Source organism: Platalea leucorodia (genome assembly GCF_965183815.1).
Source record: "Platalea leucorodia genome assembly, chromosome: 4".
NCBI lineage: Eukaryota > Metazoa > Chordata > Aves > Pelecaniformes > Threskiornithidae > Platalea > Platalea leucorodia.
The window spans coordinates 53921760-53946293 of NC_138826.1; the positions used below are offsets into that span (position 1 = coordinate 53921760).

Here is a 24534-nt window from a genome sequence, read left to right on the forward strand (position 1 = left end):
ACTGACTACCCATCAACCCCTCTAATGAAACAAGGATCTGGTAGACCAAATTCTACCAAGTATATTACCTAATTTCATAAGGAACTGAAACATATCTTACAGCATGGAAAAAAAAAAAAAAATAATTGAGGAGCTTGTAGAGTTTAAGTTGATTTTCAACGTGTCTGTTTGTTAGAAAATCTTCAGAGAATCTTTCTCCTGACTGCTGACTTTGAAGAATACAGTGAGAAAATTCAGCTTTTTGTATATTTACAGCCTGTCCAGTAACAAGGTTCAGCCAGTTCTATCCATTTAGGAACATTCCTCTTGCTCCTTTAGGAGCACTCAAGCTCTGTAAAATGGTATACTAACCTATTCACTTATCTCAGTTTTCTACTATGATAGGAATTAATCCAAGCATAAGTTTAAACATTTCAAAAATAAAGTAACTACCAAGATATCCGTGACTCACTATTTTATTGCCTTCTGTGTTATCTCTGTAACAGACCAGCATTTAATTTGCAATATCTTCCTTAAATTTTGTAATCTGTTTTTCCACGAGCAGCATGTTTTGTCCTGGTTGCTCTGCAAGCCATCCAGTTGTGCCTCTCAACAGGATTGCTGCATAATCTTCAAATCTTAGCTAGATTTTTTTTTAACAGTTAAAAACCATGAAGTCAGATGGATGTGTTTTCATCTTTAGGTAAGAATTCCCACAGCTACAATATGTTTGCATATGCTTAGTTCTGTTTGTACATGTTACGATTATATGCATCCAGAAATAAGACATATAGATTTGATAGCCATTGATAAACTGGAAAGCTAAGGAAGAAAACAGATTTTATGAATATTTCACTGCCTCATCAATCTAAGAATGACATTTTCAGAAGTTTCCTCAATGCCAAAAATGCTAATTCTCCAATCTTTTGTGTCCTTGGATGCTTGAAAATTTACAGCTAAGTTCTCACCACTCTTAGAAGCTGTATCAGTGCTTGGGTATTTCCCCTCTTTATTCCAGCCATACACACTTCCATCCGTCCTCTGCGTGACTCTGCATTCTTCTCACCAGTTCATCAGTCTTAAGACCATTCTGAGCCATCAGGTGTCTTCAGCCCCCACTTACCTACAACAGCAGGATTTTTTTAGCAACTGAGGAATTTTTTTGGACATTACACCAGAGAATGGTCAGAAATATTTTAATTCCCTGTCATTAAGGGAGTCAGGGCTAATATAATATGATCTTTTCTTGGAGGAAAAGTAAGCATAGCTGGTAAAATGCAATAGAAGTGAAATTTGTATTTAGTCTGATTTCCTGTCATCTTCATAGATTATATTTTCCTTTTCTCTTACTGTTTCACTCCCACTCATTCTTATAATCTGTAAATTACTGTAGTCCAAGATATTTCCTGTGTGCTAACTGTATTTCATTGGCTGCCAATTCAGTCTTCTGTTTCTGGCACTTGGATTCGTATTTAGGCAACATGATGAAAATTAATATCATAATTATACCATTCAAGCAAATCACATGAATTAAATCTGTGTCTAGTCAGCCAGAAATATCTTTGGTTGTCATTGGAGTGTACGTTTTTTTTCCTCAAGTAGCGTCACAAGACAGTAGAAAAATTGCTCCTGTGTGGTTATGGTCCATGGACAATTACTCCGCAAAGGAAGAGCAACACTCAAACTCTTCTCCTTTTTAAGTACTATCTTTTAACTTTCCTGTTATTTCTCATGAAATATTTACTCTGATTTCCTTGAAGCTCCTACAGAAAAACGTGACAGCATTCATTTTGAACAAACTTCTAAACCAAACAAGGTAGCAAACCCACATACCCCACTCTTAACTGCCGAGACACCTGCAGCAAAGCCCTGCCATCTAGCGCAGGGCTAGGAAATGCCGCAGTGACACACAGTCTTGTACGGGAACCAAGGAAAGTAGGAGCCTGGTACTTCCTTGTGCATGGCTACACTAGAAATAGTATATACAACTTCTTTTGTATTTGCCCAGTTGTGATATCCATTTTGCCCAAACCTTGATGTTCTTGTGTTCCACCACCATATGAAGGTCTCCCATATTTCCTTACAAGGTCTACACTGTGCTATAGCTTTTATATTGATGTTTCATTGACTGGGCTTAAACTTTGCTGTTAAATGCTGTCCAAAAAGCCTCAGCTGAGGGCTTCAAAGGAAGCAAACTGATCACAATAGCAACTGATTATTACCACTTAAAAAGAAACACACATTCTGCACCAGACTCCCTTTACAGCAGGTATTTGAGAGCGGCTGGCCATGCCAGTTTTTAATAGAACGAGCTGCAGAGAAATTAATGACACACTGTTAGTGTTTTTCACAGACTGCCTGTTTGATATCAAACAAATCTATGGTTAGCTCACCAAAGTCATTAATCACTCGAAGCCTCTAATGTCGGACTTCATAATGGCTTGGGCAACTGCTTTGAGGAGTTTCCCATCGTTTCCTGTCAAAGAAATTTCTCTCTTAAGTACGGCCAGGGTGCTTGAGAGATCAGCTGCTTGTCCCATACACCTTTTTAATTGCAAGAAGTAACGACTTTGTGGTTCGTTAAATTAAATGAGACAATGTAATTGTTTTACTGCAGAATATCAGGTTAAATTTATGCACGCGTATTTGAAATAACATTATTGCCGAGATCTGAGCAAACTTCCGTCCAGGCTATTTCCACATTCCAATTTAACGTCAGTGATTTGGACACTGATTTAATTGCTGTAGTACAAAACGCTTTTATTTCAGAGAGGCCTAGTTGTTTTTTTTTGAGTCTAAACTCTATAATGATTTCAGACAAGTCATAATAAACCTTTTTTCCTAGGAAAGGAACAACAACTACATTGGGTTTTGTACCACTCTAATTACATTATTAAAAGAATGTCAGTTTATTTGTAGGCAAGACGACTTTAAAAAGCAAAGTCTGTTTCTCCCCATATATAATTAAGTTTGCTACTTCCTGCCAGAAAGTTACCAGAACACAGGTTAGGGGGAGCAGCTCAGGCCAGATCTGAGTAGTTGGGAAGAAGGATCTTTTTCTCAGTTCAAAACTGGATCCATGTAAATCTACACAGCGTGAAGTCCTAGGAGTAAGAAGAATCTCAGGAGGCCATCCAGTTCACCCCCTGCTCAGAGGCACACATGGAATTCCTGAAAGATGCTCATCTAACCAGCTGTCTAAGTCATTTGGTGGAGGACACCGCTAGCCTCCCCAGGCAACGCGTCAGTGCTTCCTGCTCCTCATGACTGCAAACCCGTGCCTGCGTGTGTGGCCTGAACCTTTCCTGTTCCACTTCAAGCCCATTACTTCCTCTGCTATATCTGCTGCAGATGTAGGAAACAGCCCTTGAAGCTGTTTTCCTTCCCGTCATTTTTTTGTTGGTAGACACTCAGCTTCATTTTGTGCTCTTTTCTTCGTTCTCCTGCCTACATTACCTTCTTTTATCTACCCGATCTCTTGCTTTTCCCTTCTTTATCTCAGCCCCTCTTCTTCTGCAGTGGCAATAGGGAAATAGTCTGGAGACACCAAACTCTTTCTGGGCAATTATCTGGCCCGCAGATGTGCTCTGCTGCTAGTTGTGGAGACAGTCAAAATCAGCAATGGTATGAGAAATACAAGAGCATTTCACCTTCAACAAATAGTGCTCTGACACTGTCAACAGAAATGACAGTGTGAACGCATTATTGCTAAGTTTCATTCTCTTCACGTGGCCTCTGGGTAAGTTTAACAGTTGATATATGTAAAATTAAAGTGACAATTTAAAAGCCTGTTTGCAGGTTTCTGGCATAAACAACAGATCCCTCCAGACCAGAGTACTCTGATCACCCTGCACGCAGAACTTCAATTGACAGAGTAAATTGGTAACAAAGCATGTGGTATGCAGCGCAAGGGCAGGACTGGAGCACTGGGGAAGACAGAGGTGGGACATTATGACAATTTAATAACAATCAACTCTTCCATTTCACTTTCTCTCAGACATTTCCACTCATGCAAACAGCACCAACCCTTGGACTGAGGCCAAAGTATAAATAGATCATCAATTTCAGTAAAAGCTTGAAAATTGAATTACAGCTCTGCAATGCAGATAGCTCTGCTGTCCTGCACAAAGTGTGAACAGAATCTGCAATTTCCAAACTTAAACACGGTGGCATCCTCTCCTCCGTGCAGAGGAGTGCCCGTGCTGCTGCCGACCTGTGGTTAACCAAACCCTCCAGAGATGGGGCAGGGAGAGAAGGAAGAGGGAAGCGCAGCGCAGGGCAGGATCCCGGGAAGGGAAGGTGCCGCACGGCTCTGGAGAGGGCACGGATGGCCTGGGCAAAGAAGGGAGGCAGGAAGAGGAAGGGTTGCTGTCTGCAAGTGCTTTCACTTACTCCTCTGGCTTTTAGAGTGCATGCCAGGAGACAACAGCATCTCTTCAAAGCTTACCAGGCTCAGTTGCACTCCCTCATAATTTAAGAGCTCTTCAGGGGTGAATATTCCTCTTGCAAGGTTGTAATTACTCCGATGTTTCCAAAACCTTACAAGGTTTCCAGACAAAGATTCTCCTTGATTGAAGCATTACAGACATCTGATTTTAACAAAATAAAATCAAAATTGGAATCATCCTAGCTCCTCTCCTCCCTACAATTTAAGGAGATATATCTGTACACATTAATGGAAGTGCTTTTGCAACAAAAATAAATATGCATCATTTAATGTGAATGTGTATGTTTATGCTAAAAACCTGCAAGTCAATTGAAATGTGACTCCTGTTTCCAAAAATGAAATCAACAATTTCAAAATCCAGCTTCTACTCAGCAATTTGTCCATTGACTATCATACACAGTAAATTCTTATCTAACATCGTTAACTCCAGCTATATTGGAGCAGACGAAGCTCTGTTTTTCAGGCAACGCATTCATCAGGCAGCTACGACGACAACAGACCCAGCACCACGCCAATCTGTCTTCAGCCCGTGCTTGTTTGTCGCGCCGTACTCACAAGCACAGCGTTCTGATCCCTGCTTCTCCCACCGGCCCCCAGCAGGGCCTTGGCACGTTGCCTCACACCGCTCCGTCTCAGGTACTTCAACCGTGGAGAAGCGATACCAACCGATTTTGTGAAACGCTCGAGGTATACCCATGGAAGGTGTTACCTGATGGGGTCATCTGTACTAACGAGGAGCAGCAGCCCAGCTTGCTCTCATACCAGGCAGGGTTTATACAGCTGACTTCTCGAAAACCTGGGCAGAAAGCTACCCTGCGCGTGGAAGAGCGAGCCCCAGAAAGACGGAGCCCTTTCCTGCCAACTGGAACCTTCAGCGTGTCAGATTTGTCACGACCAATGTAAGATATGCAAGTTTAAAAATTAATGATGGTTCAGTATTTAAGCTACTGTGTCTTGAAACCCGCTTCTTACCCCTGCGTCACGCCGCTGCCCAGGCCCCCGGAGCGATGGGGGCTCCCCGGGGCAGCAGGGCAGGGCAGGGAGCCGGGGGGCACCGGGGGCAGCCCCGGCTCGGCAGGCCCACGGCCGGGCAGGGCAGGGCTGTGGGGAGCTGGAGACCGGCCCTGCTGCAGCGTCGCTGGGGCAGGGACTGGCGGCCCCGGGGGCTGACATGGGGTCCTGGGCAGGGCGGGATGAGGCCAGGCAGGGCCTCTAAGACCTGCTAGCGCTCCCAGGGCCTGGCACTCTTCTGTAGACAGGGCAAGTCACTTCATCCTTTTTTGCTTCGTTTCCGCTTTGTAGAGTAGTCAAAACTGAGCTTCCTCCTATCTACCAAAACTACAAATACTGCATGGCAAGAAAACTTTTCTTGCCACGCAGCCCAAGGCACAACAGAAGATCTGCAGATGCCGCGGCAGAACAGTTGTTCATAACTCGCTTGCCAAGAAAACTCTGTTACTCACTTGGATCAGTCATCAAAGCTTCCGTCTGTCCTTATCTGAACACCGAAAGGGAACCGAGAGTTCTCCAAAAACTTCACCATCACTGACATCTCACTTGTCGCGACTGTTTGTCGTTCCCTGCATCTGTCTTGCTTCTACTTTCCTGTATCTGCCCCTCAGTAAGCTGCTCACGAAATAGGTGCAGGGCTGTCTTTCAGTCTGACAAAAGTGAACCAGCCCCTCAGGTTTCACCTCCAAGGAAATTCTAATTTCAACAAAACGCCAAGAAAAAAAATTTGATTCCACTTCAGGGTGGGGGGAGAAAGAGCTACAATTCTCTTCGCACCAGAGACATTTGTTCTCGCTTAGCGCCTTTCATATGTGCCTATCAGAGCGCCCTCACAAACTAGAAAGTTAACAAAGAAGAAAAATGCTGAAGACTTTTCAACTAGCTCTGAAAGCATGCTCCTCCTTGAAAAAAAAAAAAAAAAAGTGGGATGTTATTCCAGAACATACATTCCTAAAGCACCAAGCCAGTTGGGACTCCAACATGAAGCCGGCATCGCCCTCCAAGTTGATTCCTGCCTACCTTCAAGCTTGAGCTGGCTGGCTTAGCAAGCCCTATGCATCTCAAAACAGTGATGGCTGGAGAGAGCCATGGCAAGAATCAGCAAGCAGCAGCATCACCTGCAGATGCTCTTCCTTCGTCTGCTGCCGTTCTCCGGAGGAGGGGCAGCTGTTCAGGCCCTGATCACGGCCCAGTCACCTGAAGGCCTGACAGACCCAGCTTCACTGCTGCAAGTAAAGCAGTGCCTGGAGAAGTGGTCTTTTACAGCAGATGCTACCACTCCTTTCTAACGAAGGGCAATACCACCCGATTTGTTCACAGTATTGATGGGAAGGTTTTAAACCCAAGCTTAGTGGCTCTTCTGAAGGCTGCTTTCACTTTACCCCGTCGTTTGGATTCCTCCAGTCAAGAGAGCAGCAGTGCTGTGGGTTACCCCCGGCAGGCAGCCAGACACCGCACCGCTGCTGGCTCACACCTTCCCTGCCCGCGGGACGGGGAAGAGAATCGCAAGGGTGAAAGTGAGAAAACTCATGGGTTGAGACAGACAGTTTAACAAGAGGAAAAAAAAAAAAAAGACAAAACGAAGAAAAAGAAGTGATGCAAAAAGCAACTGCTCACCACCAGCTGACCAGTCCCCACGCAATCACGAACCCTGGCACACAGCCCCCGAGGGGGCTGCTGAGGGCGGGATATCCCTGCGGCCAGCCCGGGCCATCCCTGCGGCCAGCCGGGGCCATCGCTGCGGCCAGCCCGGGCCATCGCTGCGGCCAGCCCTGCGGCCAGCCACCCCGGCTGCGGCCCCTCCCCGCCCGCTGCCCACCCTCAGCACGCGCCCTGGGGAGGCGGCAGCGCCATCAACACAAAGCCTTGACGCTGTGCAAGCACCGTCCAGCAACAGCTCAAACATCCCTGTGGTAACACTGTTTTGGTCACAAATCCAAAACACAGCACCATACCGTTAGGAAGAAAATTAACTCTATCCCAGCCAAAACCAGTACAAGCAAGCTGCATTAGCTCCTACCCCCAAAGAGGGTAAATTCCTGACAAAGCAACGTTTGTTTGAGCCATGAAAAACCTCCAATGATACTGTTTGTATCCCTGCATTTCAAAGCTCCATTCGAGTAAGGAGCAGGACATCTTGCATTAACTGTGCCCATTTCAGCAGAAACTTCAATGATTCTCCCACAATCAAAACTGTCTGTTGTTATATCCTGACTAAAGGGGGAAAAGTCATTAACTAACAAAGTACCTTTGTGTGATTTTCAGCCATTCTGAACCCAGCAAGGAACACAAGTCAACTTAAGTTGTAGGCACACAGCTCCTTGCTGTTTTGTGCACCAATGATCTGAATTTTTACCTCACGTTTAGTTCCCCTTTCCTTACATACTCTAATAATTCCATGAAGTTTGCCTTATAGTTTATGTGATCCTCTTTTTGCCTCCGAGAAATGTATGAGGTCTGATGTTCCAAATGACAATGGATTTGCACACACTTAACCCTTTTTTTTTACACTGGAAAGAAGAAAAGAGCAATCAAGGCAATTTAAGTGTACAGTTTCCTACAGGTTAAATTTACCCAGCTGGACCGATTAAGAAAAGCTAAATCCCAATTAGTAACAGTTAGAAAACATGTTTGTCATTTCTGGTATAATAATTAGAGAAGAAGGAAAATTTCTAGATGAGAAATCTCTACATCTAATGAAGCACACTAGAAGAAATTGTGCCATTTGCAACAGCTAGAAATGAAAAGATGGCATTAATACTTCCCATCGAACCTACCAAAAAAACCTCCAAAACAAAAAAATGAAGAACAGCTACTTTAATGTGCTACTTCAGAGAATATTTCCATGCTGAACACTTACTCTGAAAACAACTTCTTGTGCCAGATCCAAGACCTTCTGAAGTTATTAATATTCTGCCATCAGCTTCAAAGGGAACAAGATTTGCCTTGCAAAATAATCAAGAGAGCTGCAACTATTTACAGGAGACTTAATTTATGGCAGCTTTGGCTGCAACAGCTACAGAATTTAGAAAGACAATTAACTGTATGAGTAAATCTGGTAAGCACCCAATTCAAACACTTTAAATATAAAGATAATTAACTCTCCAAATTTTAAATAATCAGGTTGTAACATTCTATACAAAAAATGTTCCTCTGAGGAGAATGGGGGTGGGACATCTTTAATATGTATCCAGCATACACATTTAACTATTACACATATAAAAAGGCAATAAATTTTATACAGAAATTTATTGTGCAAGAATGATTTTCATGCTCATTTACAATGAAATAATTAAACAAATAATCATGCCATTGCTTAATTTCAACACTAAGCAGAATATTTACATTCAAGTTTACATGTTTGTTCAAGTTCCATGTATGGTATTGTCAGAATTAAGTAAGAATGCATCTTCAGATCAAAGTTTGCATTTTTTACATTAAAATATCACTGCCTTTCAGACATTTACTGGAAATGACAGATTTCCTTTCTTTGCAGTACCCTCATTTCCCAGCTACTGTACTGGGGGAAAAAAAGAAAACCCAAAACCAACTTGCCGAAATCAGCGTCACAAATACACATAAATCTCTAATTAGACAGGCATCTCCACCTTGTTAAACAGAAAGAAGGCTGGAGTATACTCTGGATACTGACTTTCGGAGGACTGTTTACGTTATCTTTGCAAGAGATCATGCCTTAAGAAAATGAGCCTCAGGACAATTCTTTCACGGAATCTTATGTAAAAAAAAAGATCTGTTTTGTCAATATTGAAATGAACATCTTATAATAGCACCAAACACACTTTGGGACTTTTTGTTGTTTTGTTTGTTTGTTTGTTTTGGTGTTTGTTTGTTTTTTTTTTTTTTTTTTTTTTTTTTTTTTTTTTTTAAACTATAGGGATGACTAGGAGCACAGCATCATGGTCTGTCACCTTTTTAAAAACAAGAACAAACAACAAAAAAACCTCGGAACACCCACCCAACACATATGCTGTATAGTAATAATTTTAAAAAAATAAATTAACAGTTTGCAAACAGTTGAAAAATATTTTTAGTGTGCAGAAATTCAAACTGTGACTTTTTGGTGCTGCTTCTTCCTCTTCGCACTCTATGATCTAAGATAAGTTTAGGCTTCAGCCCACATTTTCTTAGTCTGTGCACAAATCTCTTGTTCCTTCGGCAAAGGTTGCTAATACAGGCTTCTCAGTTATCTCCCACCCACTCTGACCCCTCTTTTAATTTTTTAAACTGAGCTGAGAATCAGCTAATACAATATGCAAACTCAGAAATGGTTCTGAATTACAACTTATCATGGTCCTGTTGAACAGCTGAAAAATGCAACAGAATTCTTTGTTTACTTTCACAGTTCCATGTGATGGCTACTATTTTAACCCATACTCTCATATCAGTGCTTCACCTACTGTCTCAGTTTCACAGGGGCCTGTAATTATAAGAAAAGAATCAGAGCATACCTGCCAATATGCTGCCCTGACTATTACATGAAGTTAACCGACAAAGTATAGTGATTGTCTTGGATTTTGGCTGTTAATGTTATGGGGAGATGCTGATTTTGAAGATGCAAACCTAAACGTTCCCACAATCTTTATATTTGGCAGAGACTATTTCAACTTTTTCTGTATTCACGTTGTGACATCTCCTCCAGAACTTGTTGGTTGAGAAACAACTGTAGAGGGTTGTACTGCTAACATTTCTAACTCAGATTCACGTACAAAGATGACTGCATCACCACTGACATTTATTAAACACTGAGCCTGGAGGGGGGAAAAAAAAAAAAAAAAGACAACCTGCAGTTACCAAACATTAATAATAAAATATTTTATGTTTACATATATCTGCTAAATATAACTACACAGATAATAGAAAAGTCGACAGAGATCAAAGAACAAATTATTAGAATTTATTAGTGAGCCAATCTCTGCCGTATTTCCTTTTATATCCACTCACTTGTGTGCTATCAAACATGAAGCCAGATTCTCTTAAGACCACCACAAATGAAATATCTGGGTAGCTGTACTTGCCTTCACTACTGTTTTGAACATATTTCATGTACCAAAACAACCATATTCCGTTTTCATCTTTACCAATAAAGTTTTGTCCCTTTATGTCCAAAATGAAGCATTTCGTATCAGCATATTTGTAATTTTCTGTTAACTGGGGTGTTCAAGAATGCTCTTGGCTTCTTCAAACAAACATTATGATGAGAGGTCCAGAAGTGTTACACAGACATGGCTCTACAGGGTTGCTGTTTTTTAAATGTAAAAAATGTATGTTTGTGTCATACTAATCACAATAGCACTGTTATTTCATACCATCATTTACCTGATTTTTGTTTGGATTCTCCATGAAAACACACTGCTTCATTATGTATGAGACAACTGCGTTCCCCCCTAAAGCTGCAACATGAGCTCTCACCATTGCAAACACTTCAGCAATAAAAGCATGGAGAAAACCACTGACACCACCCTCCTAAAATGGAAAAAAAAAAAAAAAAAATTACATTTTATGTTAGGTACAGCTACAAGATGCTGAATACTTTTCTTAAATTTTTAACAGCTGAATATTTCAGTGAATCCTAAATGGTATATTGTACAGACCTTAAAAGCTATTCACTGTTTAATGGGTCACAGTTAAAAAGCAGACCAATGGAACTTACTGTTTGAGGAAAAGAATCACAAGTAGGTTATCCATTTGTGACTGCTGTTCTTGCAGTCAGTGTATTACATATACTCATATTTTTCAGACATTCCTACACCTCTGCAGAAACATTCAATATTCCAATGACAGTTGAATAATGACTTTTTTCTTTCATCAGGAAGGACACTGCCCACTTTTTTTGATAACTGGGAAGCAGATAAAGAATAATTCCTACTGAGGACTAAAAGAGATTTAGACTTCTTGGAAATTACTGCTAAAGAGTGGCCATTACCTTTGGTCACTGCAACTTCATGCATGCTAACGACTGCCATCAGTTCTCAACATTCACTAAAGAAATGACCCCTCAAAATACAAAGTAAGCAAGGGACAGAGCAGAGACTTGACAAGCAAGCTATGAAAGCTTTTTTTTTCCCTTGAAGTCTGAAAGAACTTCTGGCCACCCCATTTAGTGAAGTTTTTTGACTTGATGGTGCTTGTGAGGGACTTTTACTTCTTTGGTGCCAAGCTGAATAATTTAAATTGCTGTGAAAGGAGCAGGAGGAAAACAATGATGTATGTTTTTTTTCTAGACAATCCTTATGAAAGAATGTGAGCAACTACATTGGCAGGGGGAACCCCATACACAAAAACAAGGCAACCAACCAAAAAAATAAAAATCCACAGAAAAAAAACTAAGGAAAGAAACTGATGAAACTGAGCTCAATATTGGTTCAAAATATCTATAAAATTGCAAAATGAAAGTGAAAGGCAAGACCACTAGATTTCCCACATATGGGTGTGCCACTGGAGAAAATGAAAAGAGGTAGGTAGAAGAGGCTAACTAAGCTAAATTTCAACAAATACGGATTGCCCTCATATCTACTGGAAAAAGTATAATCTACCCTGAAGAGCCTCATAAAGGCATAAGGAAACATATCTTGCAGATGAAAATTAACAAACAAAAGGCAAATATAAATTTCACCAATCCAAGCATACAGCATGAATGACGTCAACTGCAGCCAGAAATCAAAATTTCAGTACTAGTTTGTCATTCCTCATGAAATTTTGATTTTGTTCAAGTGTTTTAATAGTTACAGCAACTGATAGGAAAAATTCTGTAATATTATAAACCTAACAGAAAATTTGATGACAAAAGATAACAAAAGATCATAAATATACACCTCTAAATGGCAAAACCTAAGAGCAATAGATAAACTGGACTTAAAATTATCATTAATTTTTGAAGCACAGTGTCTGGTATATACTTCAGTTTATGAAAGCATTCATAGGGCTTCAATATTCTGTAAACTACCATAAGCAAAATATAAAGCAATACAAACACAAATTATTTTTCTGTAGAATCTGAAACACATTGCTTGAGTTGGATATACTGACCACTCTGACTCTGTTACAGCCTCAGGGCAATACTGTGCAACTAGTATTAGAACTGGTTTGTCACTCAGCCTAGGCAACTGAAATAGATTTAAATTAGCTGCCCTGTGTGCTGGAAATAGCACACTGACAGCATCACAGAAACTACAACCATCCCAACTTCACGGAGGAGCTGAATCAAACACTTGAGCAACATACCTCTGCTAATATCTGCTATCAGTTACCAAAGCTTGCTTATCAGCTATTTAATTTGTATCTACAGAAGCTGCAGTTAGCACAGAAATGCCACGAAAACGTTTCCCTGGTCATACCACATACATCCTTTTGAAAATCCTGTCCTTTTCACATAGACTTCTCAAGTTAAAAGGGGTCGTAACTTGCAAGATCCAAACAAGATGTTTGGCTGATCAAAGTTTCTCTAGAGAGCTCGCAACTCGTTTTTATGAAGGCTGCTCAGTTTTATTAACATCTGCTATGTAATTTTATCAATGTGTAATTAGTAAGAAACAGCATACTCCTCAGCGCTGACAAACCAGGCAAGAGGTATATTGTGTTTCTGTGACCAGAAATTGTAGCAGAAGGATGTAGCTACTTCCCAAAATTACACAAAAGTGATAAAGAACATGTCTTGGATTTTTGCAGGCTCAGATGAGTATCTGTTGTCCAGATCCAGACTGGAGATCATTGTTTGACTATCATAGCTACACCCTCTAAGCTGCTTGTGTGGTTATATACTCTACGGCATGCTTTTTAGACAGAGCTATGTTACTGAGAATGCACAGAACGTAATATTAAAAAAAATCAGCATAATAGTTATATATGATATGGGAAACCTTGTATTAACCAAAGAATTCTAAAATCCAAATACACTGTGAAAGTTCATCATTGAGCTTGCTAAATGAGAGAATGGTTGGGTTCCCCCCCCCCCCCCCTTTTTTTTTTTTCATTTAATAATCTCAGGTTTGGGTTCAAATGATCCGAATTACCATTGTTGGTCAGAGACCTTTTTTTTTTTTTCCCCCAAATAGTTCTGTTTAAGAACTCATTGGCTTAGTGTTATATCCAAATTCAACAACAATGTCCACGGTTAAGTAACCCCTCTCCTAACATTGCCAAACACAAAGCAGCTCTATATGCTCTATGACAAGAGCAGTGCAACACAATTTACTCCCCATTCAGCACCTACCCTCAAATGACAAAAACTCTATTCCCTTGCTGTGCCATACCCCAACTCAAACCACTTCAGGTATTTACCTTTGATTATTATAATTAGCAAAAGGTGCTAACCCCTGACATACAGCTCACCTCACGCAAAGAAGTGGTTTCTCGTATAAAAAACATGTTGATTATCCCAAGATATTTGGTTATTTTTGCCCCAGGTAGAAAAGAAAGAGGTGTCATCTTAACAACTGAGACAGTAGAATTGGTGCATGATGGAACAGAACGGTGCCGTAAATATCCCTCAGCCAATGGACTTGCTTTATCAAGTGAAGCAGCTAAAAAGATGGGAAAAAAAGAAGAGAAAGTAACTATCAAGAAAGATCAATTACTATTTCTCAAAACACAAAACCTCTTCTTTATGGTTTCCAAATAGTTTGGTGACAACATTCAGCTGCCTGTGATGCTCAGCCATATCATGTGAGAAAGGAAATTATCATGCAATGCATGCAAAAGGAGACAAAAAGCTGAAATGGAATTTATTTGGAAGAGTGGCATTCCTGCAAAGGAAAACATTGAGGCGAGCAGCTGCACATACAACAATCAGTTATAAAGTGAGGGTAAAGAAAAAAGTGCCAACATTTTGAAATACGTATTCTGCTGAAGGAACAAATTATAGGAAGTGTGAAAGTTGTTGTGTTTCCCCAGTGCAGCATTTTCCATTAAAACAGGTATTAATCTCTGCTAATTTAAGCAAGATAGTCAGACCTGTGGCCAAAGAACTACTGAAAAATAACTCACCACTGGCTAATTTAGTGACCATTGCCTTGACTGTCACCTTGGTGATTGCCTCCTGTTTCTCACCAAAAATTTTCCAAGATCATACATACACCTACATCCATGCAGTGTATGTTATATAATTAGTAGGCATACACATTTATTGATAACTAATTTTTACTAAGTGAACAGAAATACTATATTTTGCTTTTTATGCTACTGGTTCATGAACCCTATATTAGCTTACAAAGACTTTAACAATGTCAGCAGTTTTGACACTCAGGTATTCATTCTACATGTGATCTGCAATACTATAGCTGGGTAGGAAACTCCACTATTCACCACTGGGAAATCAGAGATATGTCTCAGATTATCATAACGTGGTAGAAACAGCCGCCTACTTGTCTTAATTGATCCGCGCCTTATGGTCTGAGCTTTCAGTTTAATGAGCTCTATCCAGCTGTTGCATCTGTCTGCAAAGGAACTGTAATCAATTGACGTTGCTGAAAACACAGACAGAAAAACAAAAGAAAAAAACAAAGAAAAAAAATATGGATGATGTCTCTTGCTCATCTCAATGCTCCTTTTGAGGAAGCAATTATCTGTGTCTGAGAGAGAACAAACATCCCTTTCCAGGTCTGTTTAAAGGAAAAGTTACAGTATAGGTTTGGACTAGTCCAAACCAGTGTACCGATTTCTGGTGATGTCCCAGCTGTGAACCAACTGCCTGACTGGGACTTCATCACTGAAAAAACATGCAAATACAGTCATTAATGACTTATGCTAAATTTTTTTTTTTTTTTTTTTTTTTTTTTTTTTAAAATCTCATTTTAGGTATTCAGTTCTGGCTTCTTTAAGTTTATTTAAGCCTTGTTTAATTTTAATTTTTATTGCTTTTCTTTTCCTCACAAAGAGCTGCTCATCATGATTTAAACTTCCTAACTGTCGTTATCAATATCTAACCTACAGACTGAAAAAAAGCTTTGGTGATGATAAGAGTCACAAGCTGAAACAACACCTCGGTTTTAAACACAAATGAATTTTCCTTACAAAATGCTGTCCTCCTTCCCCCAACATCCCCCCCTCCAACACCCATCCCCTACCCTCCCACCCCCGTTATCATTGCAATGAGAAGTAGAGTTGTTTCTGCTATGACTTTTAGTATTAGTTGCAGGGGTGCTTGCGTATCTTTAAAAAAAAAAAAAAGTTTTGCAAACACTGTTTCTTCATTATTCTGAAGAAACGGAAGGAACACATGCTAACTTCAAATTAAGACAAGCAAAAAAGCTCTCTCTCAGGGGACTAATTTTCTGTTCGATAAAGTGATATCAATGTATCTCACAGAGAGACACTATTATTATTAACAAATCTGACTTTTGTAATTAAAAAACACATCAAAATATTATGGTATCATTAAGCCACAACAGAGCATGCATTCTCAGTTAACTAGTAAACACTTCCTGGATTAAGACACATCCAAAAAGCGTATACCAATATCCCAAGAATGCTCAATGTTCTGGCATATGGCTAAATTAAGTAAACTCACCTCTCTGAGCAGCAGGAATACCTGTGTGGGAACTTGCACCCTCCAGGACTTCTAATAAGACAAAATGAATTCCATTCAGATAATATATGAGCAGAGTCATGTAGTACAGGACAACAGCTTTCTTCTTATAAAAACATTTTTAGAGTAAAATATGAGGAAAAAAAATCTTCTACATATACTATACTATGTACTTTGAGAGCACATAATAAATTGGTATAAATAATTAACTTTATTAAATCTTTCAAATTATAATATGATCGTTTACTAAAGGTCATTACTGTATAAGGTTGTATACAAATATTTTAAAAATAACAATCTTACAGAGAAGTATGTAAAAAAGGTATCAATATATTAAATAAGCTGCTAAGTAAATGTAACTACAATGAAACCTCAAGTCTACTTGTGAAGAAATGACAGATGAAATAATTATCTAGTTGAAAGCCTCCAAAGTGATGTACAGTACAATATGGAATGTGAAGAACATCAGGAAAAGTGATATACATGAACAGGCTACCCTCTACTGGTCAGTGCCCATTATACAAGTAGCACTGTCTAGTATCAGTGAAAAAGACACTCGTCAGAAATTTCTGGATAGCTCCTCTTTTTGAAAATGAAAGGTTAACAGTATCATAATGTGATCAACTAAAAGTTAAGCACATACAAATGCATAAAAATAAAAATAAAAAAAAAAAACACACAAAGCAATAAGGATATTATTGCTGAAATTAAACTGACCTCTGAAAATACAAGTAAATGCAGTAGGCACCCTCCTTTATACAACTTATGTAATGGGCAAAAATGCAGCTCTTTAACATTAGTAAAAGAACATTTACAATAATTCACAGATACTAAATTTCCTATTGCTAGCCATTTTGGTGGGTAGATAATCCTACAATGGAGAAGGAAGCGAAGACAGCCAATTTCAATGAATGATGACCTAATTTTTAATTCAGTCATAGAAGAATTGTGACAACCATTCTTGAAATGCAGCTCTACCTCAGGTAAAATAAAGCAGCTGTTTAACAGCTAAAACATGCTGCACTCTACAAACTGTTTACTATGCAAGTTTAGGCTCCTTTCACTTAAAAAATAATTGCATGCAATTTTGCTCAGCTGAACAACCAGTACTGGCTAGATAAAGTATCTCCCACCATGAAAACTACGAAATTATTTGAGGTTAACAATACACGGAGTTATTTTATATGGGCCATTTACAGAAGCAAAGCACTATGAGGCAAGCTAATTATTAAGTAATTTATAATTCTTTAGGTCAAATGACACCCAACACCTTGTGGATTGCAGCATTTTCAATACTCTAAATGCAAAGATAGACAAAATCTATCTAGATGGGAAAGCTACAAAAGAACATAAACAGAAGGATTAGCCAATGCATCTGATGCGACTCAAAAAATTTTACTTTAGGAGTGAACATATCCATTATGCTTAGGTAGCAAAGAATATTTAAAGCATGTGAAAGTACAGATATTTTGAAGCTACTGCAACAATGAAAGAGCAGAACTCAAAATCAGTACAAAACCCAGTAGTTCAACATTCTTCCATTTAACGGACCTTTAGCTGGTGAAAATGGTTGAGAAGCAAGGGGATCAGAGCAAAGTTCCAATGGAAACTGTAGCTGTTCTTCATTGTCTGTAGATGCTTCAACAAAGAAAACATAACCGATTGATAATTAACCCCCCAAAAAAGATTCGCCAGTAATAATAAGCACTACAGATTCAATTTAGTCAGGTCTGACTGGAACAGATTTTTTCGGCATATGTATATAGTGATGCAGTTCTGTATCAACAGTTAGATGTCTGACAATAAATCCAGCTGCAAAACTGAACAGAACCTGTGTTCCATTGAACAGGATTTGATTTAGTATTTTCAGGAAAAAAATATTAAGTCAAGTCATGTATTTTAAAGATTTGATTCTGCAGTTGGATCTGAGTTAGCTATACATTACAGTAAAAAGCAACATATGATTTATTTCACATAAAAGAAAACAAACAATTTACTGCTACTATTTAAGAAGTAAGGTATAACTAATGTTTTAGAAACATATGGCTCTGTTCTACTACCTAATTCAATTCTTCAGAATGGAGTAACTTCAAAGTTCTGTCTAAATTCCCATATCCAGATTGCATACATGCATTTCTAGCATAAGATGGTGTTTCATAATTAAGATGACATACACAGATTGCAGTAGTCTCTTCTATTCTCTCCATAATGCTATATGCTTCACTGATCTCCAAAAATATTACTGACCTACTTAAGGGTTTTTTGAGAGTTTTTTTACATTATTATGAATAATTTATTTTCTGCCTTCTTGAAGTAAGGACAAAATTTGCTACTTATAAGAACAAGTATTCTCCAATGACTTACACCACGACTCAAAATACAATGGAAATGTCATCTGTTACACTGAATAATTTTCTCTAAAGAATTAAAGAAAGATGGTACATGGAATAAGGAAATAACAAACATTTTTTTCATGTTACTATAAGTTTGTTGATTATGTACAAGCAAATACCTAATACTTGATAAGTCATCCTGCTGGAGGTCACATATATGTAACTCTAAAAACCTCTATGTTATGACTTTACAATTTTATAGAACTTCCCCATAGAAATGTGTATACGTAACTGAAATAAAAATGTAGACACATTACGTACTGGGGGAGGGGGGAAAAAAGGAAAGAAAAAGATTATCTCTTATCTTTACAGGCCTCACTACATTTTACCTCTTTGCTGGGATTTTTCTGTAGGGGCTTTGTTGGCTTGTAATGCTTGGTTTTTGTCAAATGTAATTGCAACAGCTGTGACTGCAATCTGCAAATCAGAAATATATGGTATATTAGGTAACTTAATCTCTTGTGCAACCTGCAAAAATAATTTTGCAAAAAAGCCAGCTTTTTCCATAGAAAAATAAGGGGGGGGGGGGGGGGGAATCATCTAAGTAGACATTAAAAACCCTTCACAGCAGAGCATAAAAGGTAATACTAAGGTCCACTGTTAGAACATACACCTGACAGTGTTTGTCCCACATTTATGATTTTTTTCATCAGTTCCTTCCTTCTTTCTTGGTGAACCAACATAAAAATCAATCATAAAAACTCATTATCATTGTATTTGTAAGAGACAGGGAGATGTTTAATTCATCACAAGAATGATGCTATACTTCTAAAGAAAACATTTTATTTAAAAATAATGAAGTATATCGCATCATCTTGAAACTGAAAGAAAACAATCAGACAATTATAATGACAGCATATTTAGAAAACTAGCATGCCATATTCTTGTAGTGTATGTGGCTAACACCTTTTAATGGATATCTAGTCAGGACTTTTCATTTCCTACCTAACTAAAAAGATACACACTATTAAGACACACTGTGCTCATGAAATGCCATGTAGTCCCATGATTCTCAAAACTGGTGAACTCCATACGTCATCTTTTCCTTCATCAAAGATCACAGCCTTAAGTTTTACTTCAGAATTCACCAGACATACTAGTAAATGAAATCCTAGTCTAGTTTGAGCAGCAAATGTTAATTCAATGCCAAAACTGGCATGCCTACACGCTGAAAGTCAAAAGAAGCAGTTTACTTACCTGAACTAATTCATCCTCTGGTAGAGCAACTGTAAAATTTACATGACAAAGGCAGCAGGGAACCATAGATCGTAGTTTAAAATACAAGCTCTGTTGAAGACAAGGCATTATTTGTGCTACTCTAAAAATATATGGTTTATTTCAGAGAAGTTAAATATCAAAACTCTTTTCATAGTAGAAATCATCGAATCATATTAATTTTTTCTTGAAGAAGAATTACAGGTGTGAAAAGTCAGGATAGAATGCAATCTACTGTGTAGCAGTCTTTGTATTTCTGTTTCTATAGCACGCTACCCATCAAAGGACCCATTCTGATTCAAAGTGCTTTGGAAATCCTTAATATACTAAGAAGGCTGAATCTATCTTTACAGCAGCTTACAAACTAATTACACACACTTTGTAGTCTAATTCCGAAAAGTAATTATGAAGAAAATGTTATTTTCACTATAGCCTGATTTTACTTTGCTTCCATTTGAACAATTCAAAAAAATGTTTGAAACAAGATTCTTACCTTCAACAGATTCTCACAGAGATCATTAAAGTTCTTATTAAGTGTTTGATTTGTTAGGTTAATGTTGCTTAATCTGGATACTCTTACTGCTGTGAACATCTGAATTAGAAACAAACACACTTATTATATGCCTGTATGTTATATTAAAAACAAAACAAATTTATAAAGAAGGCAAATAATGCATAACATGGAGGGGGAGGGGGAGGGAAAGAAAAGGAAAAAAAACCTGTAGCATCGGTAAGTCAAGTAAAGTGCTTATTGCTCGTGAAATTTTACAAACAAAAAGCAAGTTTTCTGTGAACTAATGTATACAAATATATGTAAAACAAGTGGTTAAGCAAGATATGAAATACTCTGTTCTTTGTATTTGCTTCATAAAGGAGTCATTCTACCTGCTACACATTTTGTTAACTGCTGTTGAAAATTATATGTTAATTATGTACAATAATGTAGACAATAACGGAATGTCATACACAGATACACAGGCAATCCCATCAACCTGAGAGTGTGCTGCTGGTGCAGTCATACTGTTTTCAGGTTTGAGCTGTGCCTCTGCAAAGCAGTCTTGCATTGTGCCAATTATGTGTAAAAGCTCACTTAAGATAGAAAATAATTACAGTAAACATGAACTAATTTTTGTATTTTTGTACCAAGTTCTCTGTTACATAACAGCATTGAAAAAAACCACAAAGAAACAAGTTCTCATACCCTATTTTTCTTACCAAAATACTACTTTTATTTCTAACACAAGAGTATCCTTTTAATTTATCTTTTAAAATTAGTGATTTCTAATATATATTTAAATTACCACAGTGTATTTCAACATAATTTGGAAAACAAGTTTGAATTTTCTTTGAATAACCTTACTTGAATTTCTGGTGTCCAGTTATTTATACCAGGCATAATTTCTGTGTTGCAACTGTAAAAACCTGTAAAGAAAATATTTCGGGAAATTTATGTTGCACACTGAAATATAAAAATGCTTTTAAAGAAATATATGTGACCTTACTTGAGTTTTGCAAGTATTTTCCCTCATGTGTTTTTGAATATTGAATAATACACCAGAAGTAAGACCAACATTCAAAAACCAAACATAGCATCTGAAGAACACAATATAACATACAAAAGAAACGCATGCTTTCTGTCATTCATACTGCAGTGAAAAAATGGAAAGATGAAACTCGCCACTTCTAAAACAGTAATTCACTACAGAGTTCTTATTCTGAATATTTCTTCAACTGCCAAAAAGCAAGGCCAGAAATACCACGTTGAGGAACATGAGAGAGGCTACGATGGCACGAAATGCAGAAGCGGCAGTTGCTCCCCGAGGAGACTGGGTAACTCATGTCAGCTGATGCTGAGAGTAACCGGTGAGACACGCTCCCCGACTGCTTCACGGAACCGCTCCTCGTCGAACCCACGAAACAAGAAACTCCTGACGGAGCAGGGAGAGGCGTTCAAAGAAGTTTTTTAGCTCGTCATAAGATACACTTAAGCATTCTTGTATGAAGGGCAAGCACCCGAAATCCACTACTGCTCTGCCTAGTTTCTAATAGACAAACTACGCACAAACGAGGAAACTTATTAAAAACGTGTGAAAGGAAAAGCTAAAAAGCTAACCTTTGACAGACACCACAGAGATGCTTTAAAGATACTACCTAGAGACTGAGTGCAAATACATAGCACTTACTAATAGAGACTTGAAAAGACAAAAAAAAAAAAGAAAAAAGTATTATGACTAAACAGCAGGGTAAGAAAAGTTATAAATAGCAAATAGGCAATGTTGAAAATCTAAAACTACAGCTAAATAAGCACAAAAGAGAAAAATCTGGTAGGGCCTATGTAAATGCACAAAATAAACGAGAAAAGAAATTGTGTAGCAGCTTGCAGAAGGTATAAATATTAATAGATTTTCTTTCAGAACATCAAAAGCAGAAATCTTGTTGAAGAGTCAAGTAAGATATAGAAAGAATATGCACAGATGATAACATGATAGCAGAAAACGCGCTTTTTTTTTTTTTTTTTTGCTAACATCAACGTTCACCATGGTAGTGGAGCTTTCCACAAGAGTGGAAAACCAGTCCCTTGTTTATTTTCCATCAGAGAACCTGTCAAAACAGTCTGCAGGAGACACTGAACAAATAGGCGAATGGAAAATAACTCTAACTTAAAATTACCCCACTACCAGAGGAGAAGATTAAAGAATCTTCGGGTAGTAAGGTGCTTTTAGTGACTGGGACCTACTAATTTGCCTAGTATGGGTATCTGTATTACTGGCCCATAGAAGCTATTCCAGAAAATGGAGTTCATGGGCTGATGGAAAAACAAGACACTGCAGAGGAGCTGCTACCACTTTTCTAAGTAACAGTCATGGCTCATAAGCTGCCAACAAGCATGTAGACAAAAGGCATCTGACTGATATAGTCTACTTCAGACATCAAAAAGCATTCGATAAGATCCTTCACCAAGGACTCTAAGAAACTAATATGCTGAAGGGTAGAAGGGAGTACCATCGAAGAAAATACAATTATTATAAGACTGTAAAGAGAGGGTCAAAATAAAAGCTCAGTTTTCACACTGGAAACATCGTAACTCAGGATTATAAGCTTTAAACATATTCATAACTCATCTGCAAAAGAGGGTAAAACGAGGTGACTGCTGATGGCCTTATTTTAGGGTAGTAAAATCAACTGCAGCAGGATCTAACAATGGATAATCGATGAATAAAAGATTTGGTGGTAATAATAGATAACTCTGACAAGGACAGTTCTGACCTCAACAGTACTCAAAACGATAAACACGGATACCAATTATTAATCGGAAGGGAACAGATATGTGCTCAGAAGAAACAGGAGGAAACTCACAAAAATAAAGAGAGGGAGGACATGGACAACCAAATGAACAGAGCAACTTCCGTGTAACAGACAACTACATTAGTCTCTTATCCAGATCCAGGAGTTCCATTGAGGAGGATGTAACAGATATCTATACAACCACAAATAATATAAAGACGACTGATACAAAGCAATGCTTCACTGTTCTTCCCAATGTAAACAAAAGGAAAAACCAAAGGAAATTAGTGGCTGATACAAACCAAGCGTAAGAAGCTGGGTCTTATATGAGTACAGATCCTGATGCAAAATTGTATGAACACTGAAGGCACACATGGGCTCAAAATGCAAACAGCTAAATGCACAGAGAAGTTTGACAAAGGCTATTGTTTACAAAGACAGTAACTTTCTTTTAGGATGCTGTTGAACTACGAACTGTTAGCATACTATTCTGTGGGATTTTTCTTTCCTTGCTCTTACATTAATGCAATACGCATTCTTGCCTGATCCCTATCAGCAAGCAGACATTGAGTGATTCAGTACACCTCCCCCTATGTTGGGTTCTTAAATAATTTTTAAACGCAGAAATAATTTTTAAACGCAGACAACTAAATGGACACCTCACAAAGTTCTATGGTCAGCAACGCAGTCTGAACATTTGTATTCTTACCGTGAAGTAAAAAGACATTGATTTCAAGTCTCATGATTTAATTTTGAAAATTATTCACTTTAAGCAGTTTTATGTTCTCAAGTTGCAACAGTTTTTAAAAATACATCTATAAAAAAAACTGAAGAAATTAGAAACTACTCTATTTCTATTATTTGACATTACTGCCTTCTACAGAAAATGACCAGTACTGACTTGGATAAAAATGCTGTGGTTGATTTAAGAATTCCAAATAATTTTGGATTTTGCTTGTTTTAACAGCAAAGACTACAAATGCAGTGAACACAAAGATTTAAATTGACAGTATGGCACAAACACAAAGCAAGGAAAATACAAATGCACTTGTTGAACAAGAGTACTGTAAGGGCAAATTGCTCACTTTAAATAACATTCTTGGAATACACCACCAATATCTCACATTAACATTCTGTTCTCTATACTTCTACTTTCATTGACCCTGAAACCTACAAATTAGCCATTCAGTCTAAGAATCTTCAGAAACCAGTATACTAGTAGGAAAGATCCAATTGTTATACCTATATGAAGTAACAACAAATTTGCAACAGTACAAATCCCTGAACTACAAAATACCACACAAATACTGTGTTTACTTCAGTTTTCAATAAGCAACAATCCCCATAAAAGGCTTAATGACTTGTTTTTCACAGGTATATCTGATAAGCTAAACACTTTGAGAATATTTTCACTATTACTCTTGATTTTTTTTTTTTTTTAAATAAAAACAGTTCTGTTTTGTCATTTTGCAGCCTACAGCATAAATTAGAAAAATATGTTTTTAACTATACCAGAAGGTGGTGGAACATCTGTCAGTAAAGAATGTACGTCTTCCATTGCATCTGTATCATCAATCTGGAAAAAGGAATAATTGACAAAAATCAGGTGCTGTTCCAGTCAGAAGCATCAGAAATACGTAAAAACTTTGTCATCGAGAGAT

At 38.1% G+C, this 24534-nt stretch overlaps 1 protein-coding gene across 15 annotated transcripts in view; it reads right to left on the bottom strand.

The window, feature by feature from the left end:
* Positions 1 to 568: 568 nt before the first annotated feature.
* C2CD5 (C2 calcium dependent domain containing 5) overlaps positions 569 to 24534 on the bottom strand; it is a 76826-nt gene continuing 52860 nt past the window's right edge. For 7 of the 15 annotated variants that reach the window (XM_082309939.1, XM_082309945.1, XM_082309936.1 and 4 more), the window contains 12 exons: positions 24386 to 24449; positions 20949 to 21010; positions 20082 to 20180; positions 19571 to 19660; positions 18703 to 18790; positions 17532 to 17618; positions 15963 to 16013; positions 15108 to 15161; positions 14818 to 14919; positions 13787 to 13977; positions 10775 to 10921; positions 8413 to 10206 (listed from right to left, as the gene is read on the bottom strand). In XM_082309939.1, coding sequence (XP_082166065.1) covers positions 10075 to 10206; positions 10775 to 10921; positions 13787 to 13977; positions 14818 to 14919; positions 15108 to 15161; positions 15963 to 16013; positions 17532 to 17618; positions 18703 to 18790; positions 19571 to 19660; positions 20082 to 20180; positions 20949 to 21010; positions 24386 to 24449 — 1167 coding nt within the window. In that variant the 3' untranslated portion in view covers positions 8413 to 10074. Of the gene's footprint in view, positions 1103 to 2372; positions 2456 to 3940; positions 4569 to 8412; positions 10207 to 10774; positions 10922 to 13786; positions 13978 to 14817; positions 14920 to 15107; positions 15162 to 15962; positions 16014 to 17531; positions 17619 to 18702; positions 18791 to 19570; positions 19661 to 20081; positions 20181 to 20948; positions 21011 to 24385; positions 24450 to 24534 lie in introns of those variants that run through there. The other 8 variants (XM_082309940.1, XM_082309943.1, XM_082309941.1 and 5 more) reach the window with 4 other exon arrangements.